This window comes from Sciurus vulgaris (assembly GCF_902686455.1).
Source record: "Sciurus vulgaris genome assembly, chromosome: 13".
Taxonomy (NCBI): Eukaryota; Metazoa; Chordata; class Mammalia; order Rodentia; family Sciuridae; genus Sciurus; species Sciurus vulgaris.
Window position 1 is genome coordinate 48,377,011 of NC_136474.1, and position 15,437 is coordinate 48,392,447.

Below are 15,437 nucleotides of genomic sequence, written 5' to 3' on the forward strand. Positions count from 1 at the left end.
CCACTGAACAATTCACTTTCTCCCCTACGTTCCAGACCTTGGCAACCACCATTCTACTTTCTATGTCTGAATTTAACTATTCCAGGCACCTCTCATAAATGAAATCACACAATATTTGTCTTTTGTAACTTAGTTAACTAAGTATAATATTTTCTAGATTCATCTATGTTGTATCAAATGTTAGGATTCCCTTCTTTATTGAATAATATTCCCTTGTACTCAGGCTGAATTTTGTTTATACATTCACCCATCAATGAACACTTGGCTTGATCTTTTAGCTATTATTGGTAATGAACATGGATGTGCACATATCTCTTTGAACAGGTACTTATCAGAGTAATGAGAAAGCACTTCTGCCTCAGTTTCCTCATTCATAAAATGGAAGACAGTATCTGTTTCATACTTTTCCTTTTCCTGTAAGGGTTAACTTAGTTAATATAAATGAAGCAAATTGAATAATATATTCAAAAACTATTACTAGTACTCGGGATTGAAATTGATAATATTTGTGCAAATATGAAATGCTACAATGAAACCCACTATTCTGTGTAATTATAATGCACCAATAAAAAAATGGAAAGAAAAAACCATTATCTGGGGTCTCCATCAGCAACACTGTCATCTGCAACTCTTGACCACAGAAATGTGATCCAAAAGTGTAATTTTACATTTCTAGTAGCCATGTTAAAAAATGCAAAAGAAAATAAATAACATTTTATTTAATGAAATATATAATACCAATATTATATATTTAATATTTAATATTTTTAAAAACCTAACAGTGAGATACTTTACATTCTCTTTTATGTCTTTGAAACACAGGATGCATTTTTTACACTTAATTGAGATATCTCAACTCTGATATGCTACAAGTATCTAAGAGAACATGTGACTACCACACTGTACACTGCAAATCTAGAATCTTTATTAAACCCTGATTCACTACCACACTGATTTGACAATAGAAATATTACATGATAAAAACAAGATTTCCTTTCACTATGCCTCTTGAAAATTTTCTAAATAATTCTTGGAAAGTTATTCTTTTAAAAGTTATAATTGGGGGGCTGGGGATGGGGCTCAATGGCAGAGCACTTGCCTAGCACGTGTGAGGCACTGGGTTTGATCCTTAGCACCACATAAAAATAAATAAATAAAAAACAAAGGTATTATGTCCATCTACAGCCAAAAAATAAAATTAAAAAAAGTTACAATCCATCATCTAGTTTCAAAAAAATCCTTTGATTACACTGATGGAACTATAATAAGTGTTCCTATTACTTTGGGTCCTTTTATTTTTAACCCTGTTCTCAGTCATTCAAAGTAGGTGTTCAATCAATCAAACCATCTTCCTCTTTTTATCACCTTGCCACCAAACTTTACAATACTTATGTTCTATTTCAAGTTAACTATTGGTTTATCCTTCTATAAACTGCAATTTTAAAGTAATCATGTATTCTATACTTACATTATTTTAATGCTTAAATCAACTACAGAGAAAGGATAGTGATCAAATGACATATCTAAGAAAGTAACAGATATGAGTATCATAATTTGTTACAAATGAAATTAGAAGTATGGAAACAGAATTATTACTATTTGCTAGAGGATGGACTATTTTTCATTCGGCAGGGAGGGTTATAATAATACCAGGAACATTTTCCATAATGAAGACTTATGATGATGAAAAGGACCTTTGGAAAAAAGGAACAAATTTAGTCTTTAACACCTTGGGTAAATAGAATGCTTATAAACACTATTTCACCAAAAAGAGGTCAAGTTGTGTACTTACTATAACCAACTGTTTTTCATCAGCTTTTTCTGCTTCTTTCAGTTTCAAGTCTTTTGGAATTGTTATCTCCAAATGGGAATTACACTTAAGCCAAGAATGGTTTGGTGGCATCTCCCTTTAAAAAAACAAACAAAAATCCTACTGAATGTTATAGATCCTTATCATTTCAAATCACTGAAAAGAAAAAAACATTTTCTATGCAACAGTGATAAATTTCAACTCCAAGGGGAAAAAGAAAATCTGTTAAAAATCAAGGCACTCACCAGATGCAGACCTTGATCCTCCCAGTCATCAGATCTAAAGTTGTATAAATCTTTATTTAAAAAAAAAAAAAATCAAGCACGCACAAGGCCCTATTATCAACTGGAATAATACTAAGATATGGAATCAACTTATGAATCAATAAATGGATAAAGAAAATATGATCCCAAAACAACTCTACTAATGACTGAGAAAGTACTCCTTAAAGAAAATAAAAAATAGGTGAAAATCATGTCAATGTTTAGTTTTTTTCATAGCAAAAATAAAATATTTCTGAAATATAACAATGAAAATTTGTCTCACTTCAAAGTCTACATTACTATTGAAAAAATGTCAGAATAAAAAAAGAGAAAAACAAAAATAAACAAAATTATCGGCATAAAGAAAAGGTATGTATATTTGATGGTAGAAAAATTATTTCAATGAATCACAATGTCTGAATTTTGCAAACAAATCTTCAATAAAATGGTATGTCTTTTCCCCACCCCAAAAAAATGTACTATAAATATACAATGAATATTATTCAGCCATAATAAAGGACAATATTCTGTCATTTGCAGCAACATGGCTGTTAAGTGAAATAAAAGGCAAATATCATATGAAATCACTTATGTGTGAAAGCTAAAAAAACAATTGTATAAATAGAATAGTGGTTCTCGGAGATTAGAAAAGGAGAGGGATGGAAAAATGGGGAGAGGATGTTTAATAGGTATAGGCATGCAACTGGATTGGAAGAATAACTTCTAATGTTTTATAGCACACAGGGTAACTATGGTTGACAACTAACGAGTATTTCTAAATAGCTAGTAGAAGATTTTGAATGTTCCCAACACAAAGAAATATGTTTGAGGTGATGGGTGTGCAAATTACCCTGATATGATCATTACATTTGGTACAGTACTGAAAGATTACAGTTTACTCCATAAATGTCCAATTATTATGTGCTAATTAAAATTTTTAAAAAATCAAGAGAACTAATTTTCAACAAACAAAAAAACTGCAGCACCTACTAAAGTCTGAATGCTCTAAGTTTTATAGTTTTACCCACCTGAGTCACTTTATTTGTCCTAACTAATATTTGTTGGTAATCCAAATGGCAAAAAAGAATTTGCTTAATTTCAATTAAGAGAAAACAAAATTCTGTTTCACTTATTTAAATTAAATGTTGATAATACTCAATATTTCCAGGAGTGTGAGGAAAGAGAATTCTTAAATATTATTGCTGGGAGTACAAACTGGAACTATTTTGGAGAGAAATCAGGCAAGGCAGGGTAAGTCTTACAGTTTTGAATTTATCCTATAGAACAAATCACACAAGAAAAGGTAAGTCTTATTATAGAACATTTTATTAATAGAATGAACTAGAAACAACTAAAATCTATTGAGAGCAGTTAAAATAAAAATTCATATAATGAAACTGAAAACAAAATTTTAAAATATTAGGTTGGGAGCTGGAGCTGGGGCTGGGGCTGGGGCTGGGGCTGTGGCTCAGTGATAGAGCACTTGACTAGCACCTATGAGGCACTGGGTTCAATCCTCAGTGCCACATAAAAATAAATGAATAAAATAAAGGTATTGTGTCCATCTACAACTAAAAAAAAAATTTTTAAATAAATGAGGTTGGAAGCTAGAAAAGATGCTCATGCACTTAACTGAAAGAAACTATTAGCCAGGTGCAGTAGTGCATGCCTTTAATCACAGCGGCTGGGGAGGCTGAGGCAGGAGGATCGAGAATTCAAAACCAGCCTCATCAGCAAGGTCCTAAGTAGCTCATCAAGACCCTGTCTCTAAATAAAAATATAAAAAAGGGCTACAGATGTGGCTTGGTGGTTAAGCACCCCTGGGTTCCATCCCCAGTACCAAAAAAACCTCGTAAGTAACTGAGGTTGTAGCTCAATGGTAGAAAGGTTGCCTAGCATGCACTAGGCCCTGGGTTTGATTCCCAGTCCAGGAGAAAATCAAACACAGAAAAAAGTATAATAAGAAGCAAATTTGTGCCAGGTGCAGTGGCACATGCCCAGCAACTCGGGAAAGTGAGGCAAGAGGATTGCAAGTTCAAGGTCAGTATGGGCAACTTACTGAGACCCTATCTCAAAATAAAAAAGAAATAGGGATGTAGCTCAGTGGTAAAGCACCCTTGGGTTCAATTCCCAATTAAAAAAAAAAAAGTGGCTAACATAAATTTTTAGGGGGAAATCCCCTAAACTCAAAATCCTTAAGTATAAAGTCCTTAAGTTTTTCAATTTACCCCTATATTAAACAAATACCTTACCTGTTATCACTGTTCTTAGATGTTTGATTATTGAGTATACTGTGCTGTTTGGAAGCTGAGCCTGTAATTTAATTTAAAAAACTGGGTTATTCACTAAACTTTTTAATAACACTACTAATGCTTGACATAATTATCCATAAAACATTTAGTGCACTGAAGTTTTATTTTTAATAAAAAACATTTGATAATATTAGAATTCCCTCCTTAGAAATTGCACTTCAGAGACGAGGCAGAAAGGCTATCTCAGAATGTAGAGCTGCTAAGAGATGTAATGGAAGGGTAATACCTCTAATTTCACCAAAAATTACTAGCACTGAAAAATAAAGAAGATTGTTTCAGTGCCTGCACAATTATAATAAACTCTAAAAGGAAATAAATGAAAACATTTCCTTGTTTAAAAACTATGATCTCTAGAATTCTTACCATATAAATAACCTAAGTGCAAAAATAAATCTATTTTCTAATGAATAATACATTTCTCATATTTACATTACATTTACTCTTCCCCTATTCAGAGAAAAAGTTAAATGGTAGATAATGGCAGTAAGTAACAGATCTCAATAGTGTGTCCCAAGTATATCTTTCTTTACTAGAAAGAAATAATAGAATTAGAGACTTCTATACCCTCTGGTGCTTCAACTGAAACAAGTGAGCAAATCCAAGTGTTCAGGTAATATGTCGTTTAAAAAAAAAATGTTCACAACGTTACAAAATAAAGCTTTTAGATGATGTAAGTGGAAAATCTGCAGCATGTATTAATTTAGAGTTCTCCGAGATAGAAGAAACTGAGTTTAGTAGGGGTTAAAAGTAAGAACCTGAAATAGAAAAGCACAAATATTAAAGTATGAGAAATAAGCTGCTACCACCAACTTAAGGAATTCATTAAGGAACATTTTTCCAGAGAATAACTCACAAACCAAAATAAGAGATATAAAAAACAAAAGAAATTTTGGTGGGGAGTCAGAAAGCAGTATTTAGACATTTATCAAACCAATCAGATGCAATTTGCCTTAAAGAACAGGTATTAATCACAAGAATCACAAATTCAGAAAATATAGCAATGGTTAAAGAGAATTTAACAATGTTGGGGAATGATATTGGCCAAATTATATTGTTATATTATATGCATGTACAAATGGGTAACAACAAATTGCATCAATATATACAACTAGAATGTACCAACAAAAAACTGGGGGGGGGGGATATAATCTTAAAAAGAATAAAAGTGATTTAACAGGCCTATCTGATATATAATAAGAGTTTTTTATAACGGTAACAAAAATGTCACTGAAACCCTTTGAAACGCAAATAATATTTCCAAAGTATTACCTGGAAATTTACTCTCTCCTGCATCAATTTTTGCTTGACTGAGCAGAGCTGAAATAGCAGTGGTGTTTTCTACTGGACTGTTTTCCAGTTTGGATTCCACACATAAGCTGAAATTCTGAACACATGTAATTCAAGATTTTTATATCAACCTTTGGTGCTTATCTCAATACACTGATACTCTCAGCATAAACTCCCATTACCTCCCATCATGTTAAATTTAAAACATTATCATACCCACAGATACACTGCTTGTCTCTACACTTTTTCTGAGCTTCACATCTAGACTATACTGTCCAATATGGTAGTCACTGCCATATCCGACTACTGAGAAGCAGAAATGTGGTTAACATGACTTAGCTGTGTGGTAAGCATGAATCTTCCACCAATTTCAAAAAATCAGGCACACATGCACAAAAAAGTAAAATCTGTCATTAGTAATTTTTAAAATTATTACGTTGAAAAGGCAGTATTTTTACAACAACCTAAATAAATATATTAAAATTAATTTCAGCTATTTCTTTTTGCCCCATTAAAGTGGCTACAGAAAATTCAAAATTATCTAAGTGGCTCACATTATATTTCTACAGATAGTACTGATCTAACACCTTCCCCTTGCAAAAATTCAACTCATTACTCAAAACTTAACCTCTACCATAAGGCCGTTCCCAATCTTCCCTAATTCTCCTTTACTTACGTTAATACCTCTTTTGTGCCCTTGTCACTCCCTATGTGAAATCAGTTATTTCTCTGACTCATTGGTAACTTGTAAAAGCAAGAACACTATTATATCTATCTATCTTTTCATTCTTCAGTCTCTAAGAATCTTGCTAAAGCAGATTATTAGTAACTAATAAAAGAATATACTCTAAATTCCATTGTCATTGGTTAACTCATGGAAATGACAGAGGGAAGCAGTTTTGTGTGTACTGCAACTGCTACATGAATGTGTAACATTACTTCGGAACATTTTATTTTTGAAAAAGTGAACATTAAAAACAAAACAATGGAGGTGGGAGGGGTGGGGGAAGGAAAAAAAATAACAGAATGAATCAAACATCATTACTCTATGTAAATATATGAATATGCAAGTGGTATACTGTTACTTCATGTACAAACTGAAACAACATGTATCCCATTTGTTTACAATAAAAATAAATTTAAAAAAAATTAAAATTAAAATTAAAAAAAAAAAAACAATGGGGCTGGAGTTGTGGCTCAGTGATAGAGCACTTGCCTCATGTGTGTGAGGCAATGGGTTCAATTCGATTCTCAGCAACGCATATAAATAAATAAAAAATAAAGGTTCATCAATACCTAAAAAAATCTAAAACAAAACAAACAAACAAAAAAAAACAACGACGTTACTAATGACTACTCTCCCTTAATAGGAAGTTAGTAAGTTATTGATTTAAAAAGCAAACCATAAAATAACTGAGCTTTAAAATTCATATTGTTTTAATAATTAAAACAGCACAAGGGACTTGGGCTGAAGCTCAGTGGTAAAGTGCTTGCCTAGCATGTGTGAGGCACTGGGTTTGATCGATAGCACCAACACAAAAATAAAATTAAAAGCTAAAAAAAAAAAAAAAGCCCATAAATTCAGTTAAGTTTTATTGGATGCTTAGCTTTATAAACATCATTTCACAGAACTGCAGGTATAGACACTGTATAATTCAAAGAGTAAATTTATGGGTAGCCACAGAAAGTTTTCAACGTTGTAAGAGTTGTTATTTTTTTTGTTTTTGTTTGTATCTCCTATCTTCCCAGGTATAAATCTGGCTAGCTCTGAAACCAGCCAATCTCACTTTCAACCATGGCTTTCTCACTGAAAAATGTCACTCAGGTTAAGTTAAGCCTCAGTCTCCTCACTTGTAATATGTGAATAACAACTGAACTTACAGTGTATGTTTTGGCTGAGAATTATATGAAACTCTTCTGCCTACAAAAGAGTCAGTACTTGGGTTGGGGATACAGCTCAGCGCTAGAGTTGCTTGCCCAGCATGTGCTAAGTCTGACAAATGGTTCAATCATGCTACTTCACCCTTTAATATTTAGGTAATAAAGAGAAATTTTTAAGTGATTTTTCTCAAAATAAATTCCTTAAAATAGAAAATTCATATCTTCTTTGGTACCAGCAGGCATTCAGGCACATTTTAACTGATACAGTCACATTTACTGATCACCCTGTGATAGGGAGCACATTTTTGATACTGGTGGAAAAAAAGGTGGAAGCAATCTAAGAGTCCTTTAATACAGAAAAAGATAAATTTGTGGTATATTCCTTTACAACTATTATAACACCAGTATCAAATATAATGCTAATTACACAAAATCAAGTTGCAGGGCTGGGTTGTAGCTCAGTGGTAGAGCCCTAGGCTAGCATGTGTGAGGCCCTGGGTTCCATCCTCAGCACCACATAAAAAAAATAAAATAAATAAATAAAAGTCCATTGACAACTAAAAAATGTTTAAAAAAATCAGTTGCAAAAAAATTTACATATACATGTTATTATTTAAAAACTTATAATACACACAGGGAAAGATGGTGTATGCTTATAATTCCCCAGATACTCAGGAGGCCAAGGCAGGAAGACTACAAATGTGAGGGCAGCCTGGGCAACTTAGTGAGACACTGTCTCACTAAGGGTTGGGGATATAGCTTAGTAATACAGTGCCCCTTCAGTTCAATTTCTAGTCCTGCACAAACACGAACACAAGCACACAAAACCTAAAATACAAAGCTAAGTATCCCTTATAGAAATACACACAAAAATCATAAAAATAAAAATAAAGATGATCCACATCATACTTAAGGAGTATGTTTAACTCTGGGGGGAGAGAGGAATGGAATGAAGAGGGAGATACAGTCTTCATCTGCACCTGTAACATATATTTCATATTTTAAGAATCTAAAGTAACTCAATAAAATATTCATTTTGGGGCTGGGGATATAGCTTAGTTGGTAGAGTGCTTGCCTTGCAAGCACAAGGCATGGGGTTCAATCCTCAGCACCGCAAAAAAAAAAAAAAAAAATATATATATATATATATATTATATATATATTTATTTTTGTCAAATCTTGGTGATTGATACAAAAGAATAATGTTAATTTCACTGTATTCTGAATGAATATTCAAGAATTTCAAGCCCACCTCAGTGGTTTGGGGCAGAGAAAGGAGGATCACCAGTTCAAGGTCAGCCTCAGCAATTTAAAGAGGCCCTAAGCAATTTAGCAAACCAGCTGTATCAAAATAAACAAAAGGGGTGGGATGCTGGGATGTGGCTCAGTGATCAAAAGCCCCTGGGTTCCATCCCAGGCACCCCCCAAAAAAAAAAGATTTTAAAACAAAAATTTTAACACAAGTTTCTAGGCCTGCTTCTTAAGAGAACTGCATAAACTAAGCACTTTTTAGTAAATATGTTATAAAAGGTCAAAATAATGTGACCCAAGTAAACATCTCTATTCTTCTATAGTCTGGTACAAAGGAATGGATTAGATTTCTCATTCTTCTGCCTTCCGAGTTTTCAAAGACTTTTATGCAGCAAGGAGTTAGAAAATACACTCTCCAGTCATACCTAGAGACAAAATCCTAAATAAAAAACCACCCTGTTTCTACAAAAGACCATAATTTTTTCTTCTTTTTTCCACATGCTGGGAATCAAACCCAGAGCACAGGACATGCTAAGCAAATGCTCTTTTCTGAGTTGTATCCTGAGTACCCCAACTTAGTACTCTTACCACTACTTACTATTTATCTGTAATTATTACCACTATCTCATATAATATTTCTGAATAATCATCTTTTAAAAAATTTTTTGGTAGTTGTAAGTAGTCAGAATGGCTTTACTTTATTCGTTTATTTTTATGTGGTGCTAAGAATTGAACCCAGTATTTCATACATGCTAGGCTAGTGCTCTGTCACTGAGTTACAGCCCCAACCCCTAAATAATCCATTTTTTAACTGATGATTATTTGTATAGAAAATAAAATCTAAGAGTACCATATGGTGTCTATTCTCTTTAAGTTCACTTTGATTCTCAGCCCAAAATATAAAAGACTAACAATGATCTACTTTTATAGTTTCTGGCATAAAGTCCAGACTTTTAATTCACTTAGATTTGCTCCTAGATCAGATGTCTCTAAAGAGAATTTGAAGTCATTCTCAAAACTTTAGGGTGGCTTAACTTTATTCTTATGATGACCTTTTTTTCCCCCTGTACTGGGTCTCACACACATACCAGGGAAGCACTCAATCACTGAGCTATATCCCCAGCCCTCAAAACGATTTGAGGGAAATCATTTTTGTTCAAATGATTTTCTAATGTTCAGAGTATGTTGTACAAGAAAGCTGCACTGAAAATTAGAACACCTCAATTCTAATCCTAATTGTGTCACCAAACATGTGGCCTAAATCACATTCTGTTCAGTTTTCTCATTATAAAACACAAATTAATTTTTCCATCTGCGTTATAGAGTACCAAGGTTCTAAGTATATAAAATTTCTGCTTATCGGTTTTTTAATTGTAGCTTTTTTAAAAAATATTTTTTTTTTTTAGTTGTAGATGGATACAGTATCTTTATTTTTATTTATTTATACTTGTGTTGCCAAGGATTGAACCCAGTGCCTCACACAAGCTAGGTAAGCACTCTATCAATTAGTTACAACCCAGCCCTGCTTATTGGTTTTAAACACTGGCATTTCACATATGATTTACTTCAGCAAAGGGCTGAGCTGCTTTTATAAAGTATAAAACTTTCTCAAGGTAACCACTAAAGTTTCTTTCAGATATAAGATGGTGGTTTTCAATTTATTTTTTTCATTTTAAAAATTCTTGGCCATTACAATTTTATTCTTAGACTGAAGACTGATTTATACCTCTCAGACATTTTAATTGCCAACTGTCCAAAATGGCTACACAAATCAAACCAAAAGGTCTTGTCTCAAAATAAAAATAAAAAGGGATGGGGATGTAGCTCAATGGTAGAACATCCCTAGGTCCGATTTCCTATATTGCCCTCTTCCCAACCACGCCAAAAAAAAAAAAAAAAAATATGCTGGGGAATGTCCTTCAGTAGTGCAGCAACTTGCCCAGTAGGTTCAAGCCCTTGGGTTCAATACTTAGTATGGCAAGGGATTAAAAAAAAAAAAAAAAAAAGGAAAGAAATATATTTTCTGTGGTTATAATTAGTAGAAAAAGTAAGCAATCGTGTTAAATTTAAAAGAAAAGCTGCAATTCAACAGGCTTATGTATTACATAAAATAAAAATGAAGGGTGAAAAATAAAAAATAAGATGAAGTCACATAAAGGTGAAACATTGAAAAGAGTCATTAAGTTTTATCACTAGAAGATTGGGTTAATAATTATATGATTTCATGCTCAGTGCAGTGGTGCACACCTCTAATCCCAGCGGCTCAGGAGGCTAAGGCAGGAGGATTGAGAGTTTAAACCCAGCCTGGGCAACCATTGCTGAGGTGCTAAGCAACTCAGTGAGACCCTGTCTCTAAATAAAATACAAAATAGGGCTGGGGATGTGCTCAGTGGTCGAGTGCCCTCTGAGTTCAATCCCTAGTACCCAAAAGATAATAGTAACAATAATAATTTTATGATTTCATTCTCAAGTTAAAATGTGTTATGAACACTTATTTCTTATTAGAAAGTACTCAGGCTACCTCTGATGTACATAATGAAAACTGATTACCTTATCTGGTGTTGACTCAAAAGAATGTTTCATCTGATTATCCAACTGTGGGTCAGGAGATTTTATCTGGTTATCTAACTGACAATTTTCAGTAGCCCTTTTTGTTGTTTTATTAATTTCACCTGTAGTATCATTAATTTTAACTTTTTCAGATTTAATTTCTTTCATTTTTTCCTGTCCACAAGTTACATTTTTATCATGTGGCTTTGTCCCTAAAAATGCACTCTGAGTCACTGCATGATGCATTTCTAAAACTGGTGGTGAAAAACTGGTTTGTAATAAGCCCAATTTAGGGGAAACTTGACAGTCCAACTTATTTTGCTGTACAGAGTTAAATTTCGAGAGCTTAATTTTAGTCCAGTTGGAGTTCTTCTTAGTTGAGCTGTTTATTCCATTTAGTATACATTTCACAGGCTTTGTTTTTCTACTGGGAAAGAAACGATTACACTGCACATCCTGATTTGTTTCCTTCTGATGAAGTATTTGTCTTTCAACAGTAGTTTCTTCCAATTTTACTTCTGTAGGCTTCTCCTCCTTTATATTTTCCATTTGTGAAGATTCCTTTTTTACCTCTACAGTATCTGATTCAATTTCACCAGCAATTTCTTCACAGAGCTGGAGAATGCTACCTCGTTTGCTCTTTCCTGCTTGTTCCAACTCATTATCTACACTTTGTTCAGGCACTAATGGCTGTAGACATTTTTGGGATTTTGTGCTAGTATTCACTTGTGTATGAACTGACTTCTTCATTTCATTCTTTTTACAGACCTCAGAAGCAGCCACTTTTGATCTTTTTGTCTCAGAAGTTACAGGCACAGGTTTTATTTCTTCTTTTCTAGTAGACTTCTGAAGACACTTTTCAGATCCTTGTATGCACTGTGAACTACAAGTAGTCTGATGCTCTACTTTGCGTTTTTTTCCTTTTGGGGAATTTATTACTTCATTAACCACTGAATTTGCATCCTCTTTACAATCAGACTTTATTTCCAGTACTTTTCTTTTCACATGCTTTTGACTTGTTTTAAATTTATTAGGTTTACTTTGAATATTGTTACAGTGCTCTTTTCTTGGTGGCAAACTTTGTTTAACTGCTTGAATTCCACCCTGAATTTCTCTACTACGCAAAGACCTTGTTGAACACTCTGTTAACTGTTGTAGTCTTTGTGATCTCCGGTTAAGCTGCTCATTTGCTTTAAGTGTTTCATGTGCTAATTTTTTCTGACATAATTTCTTTTTTTTGGTAGATTCTTGTGACTGTCCCTTCACAGTTAACATACTTTTACCGAAGGATTTGGCAGCTTTTTTATCATTGGAGGCTGCCTTTGCTGACCTTGTACTCATGCGAGTTCCCAATTCAGGCTGATTTAATTTACTTCTGGTGGAAGATTTAACCAGTGACTTTACAACTTCCTTTGAACTTGACTGTTTTGTTAGATTGTTTTGAGAACCTTGAATTTCTATTTTCAAATTCTTATCTTCACTTTCTTTAATAGCTTTGGAGGAATTTTCTTTTGATTTCTCCTGAATAGACATCATTCCTGAGTCTTCCTTTTCTGAGTAGTTTTTAAGAGGATTTTTGTGTCCTGGTTGGTGTAAAATGCTGAATATCTAGTATTATTACTGAAGAGCAGGTCTTAAAAAAATCAACTTTAACTGATGCTAATATACATTTTCAACAAAAATACTAGTCTGCTTCAAGCAAGGTTTCTGTCATTCTTAGGACACAAGAAAGCTGGCATGAGTGCTGATATTTCCTTTACACTGGACAAGGCAATGAAAATTTGAAGAAAATTTAATTCTAATTTTATATTTTCATACTTTTTTGATGAAAAGAAACTTAATTCACGTTCAATTTGTTTTGCTAATTTGCAATTAATTTTACTTTCAGGTCTAGCCCTATTAACTGGAGGAGTTATTTACCAGTAACCTGTCTGTTTTGACAAAAGTTTTGAAAACTTTCTTCTTCTGAAATCTACAGTTACTGGACTTTGATTCATTTGAAACATGTCTTATGGCTAACACGTTTCTTTTCTTGTTTGCTGAGTCTGTTGGTTTGCAGTTCTTATTTAACCTCCTTTGTTTAACAAAATACTCTATTAATATAGATATCCTTTTGTGCTGCCATTTCTGAAAAATTAAAAAATAAGAATTAAATTTTGTACAATCCATAAAATAAGAGCAATACTAATAAATACAACATAGAAATAACCTTGATTTAAATAAAATCCAACTCCTCCTTTTGAAACATTCACTGTGTACAATTAAGACTAACAGATAAAAGGATACCAAACAGGTTCCTACAAATAATCAGTAACGTCTTACATAAACATGGAATAGTTGAAAATCTACTTATTCCTTCAGGTTTACTTACAATTCTTTTCCAACAAGATAGAACTGATGTTTCAGCCACCATAACTCATGAAAATCTGATAAAACCATTCCTTATAACTTGCTCTTAAAACATTACACAGCACCTAAAAGAGAAAGTATTTTTTTAAAGGTTTAAAAGACGAAGAGATGCAACCATTCATTCACCTCTCATCAGTCAAATATAACATTCTATAAATCCACATTGTCCTACCATTAGTCTTATTAAGTTTTCAGAGCTCGCTTCACACAAAGCACTTAATTCTAGTATTTCTACCTTGAACCTATGGTATATGCATCCAATGGAATGGGGGCTGTGGAAAAAAAGTTTTAAAATACAAAAACAATTCCTAACAAAAACATAAAATGGATTAACCTGGTAAAGTAAAATCCTATTTGATTTTTTAATCCTATTTGAAAAGCAGTTCACATATATACATGGGGGGAAAATGTTAAAGAAGGGAGTTTTAATTACAAACATCTATTTCCATCCAAAATTCACATAAAGAGAGAGATACAAACATAGTAAGGCAAAACTACTAACCCAAAAGACAAAAAGCAATATACAGCTGATATAAACTTTTTTTTTAAGTATGGGAGCTATAGAAGTCAAATAATTAACCTTGCAAACTCAAGAAAATCTGAATTCTAAGCTAGAAAGAGAGAAAGCTGAGAAGCAACTCTATTCATACCACAGAACTCCCAACTAGGGAATTGGCATGACCACATTTCATAGGAATCAGGGATGAAAATGGACTCCAAGAAAGTAGAAAGAATTCCATATTGCCATTCTAATTACTAGCACCCAGAAGACTGCTTTTGCATCACCCCTTGAAGACTGGAGGTATAAATCTCTGGAGAGGAACAAAAGATCTTTTGATCAGTTGAGGGCAGAAGTCGTACTGATAATGAAGGAATACAAACCGATTACTAAAACCTACTCCCCTCTACCCACAACCCTCTTGAGATAGGGATTTAGGAAAAGGAAAGAGAAATACAGAATCTGAAGAGAAACACACCCTCAAGCCACTGAAATACAGAATCAAGTCATAGAGATATAGAAAACACAGTTGCAAACCTTGGCCCACTCCCTTGTACAATGAGGGAAATACATAAGGACAGGAAAAATGGTGCAATACTGCAGCTCCACCCAGCATCCACCTTCAGTCCAGTTCCTGAAACAGCCCTTCTATAAATATTGGACCCCCCCAGCCCAAGTCAGGCCTGCTTCTCAAGACAATCCACACTTTCTCTTGAATGTGTTATCTACCTTCCTAAATAACCTCTATCGATGCCTTTGCCTGGTTTGTGCTCAAATTCTTTTCTGTCAAGTATGCCAAGAACACGGCAGATCCTGAGTTGAGTTCCCTCTCTCCTCTAGGAATTCCTCGTACCCTTCTCTGGAGACATCTCTTCTCCCATGACACTCTGACTACTCAAAGCTACTAGAAGATAACAACCAAGCCTAAATGTTCTGCGAAGGAAAATTGAAATATTGAGGAATCACCACAAACACAAGGAAAACCTTAACATGGAAGGGGGGAAAAAGGAGCTTTGAAGAAACAAACTATACGGCGACAAAAACTAAAAATGGCCAGGTGTGATGGAGCACACCTGTAATCCCAGTGACTGAGCCTGAGACAAGAGAATCCCTAAATTCAAGGCTGGCCTCAGCACTTTAACAAGACCCTGTCTCAAAATAAAAAATAAAAGCTG

At 33.6% G+C, this 15,437-nt stretch overlaps 1 protein-coding gene across 1 annotated transcript in view; it reads right to left on the bottom strand.

Annotated features, from left to right (window-relative positions):
* The window catches only part of ESCO1 (establishment of sister chromatid cohesion N-acetyltransferase 1), a 75,331-nt gene that overhangs the window by 37,842 nt on the left and 22,052 nt on the right, over positions 1–15,437 (bottom strand). The window contains 5 exon segments of the mRNA XM_079108362.1: positions 1,793–1,907; positions 4,326–4,386; positions 5,655–5,769; positions 11,355–13,481; positions 13,726–13,828. Coding sequence (XP_078964488.1) covers positions 1,793–1,907; positions 4,326–4,386; positions 5,655–5,769; positions 11,355–12,890 — 1,827 coding nt within the window. The 5' untranslated portion in view covers positions 12,891–13,481; positions 13,726–13,828.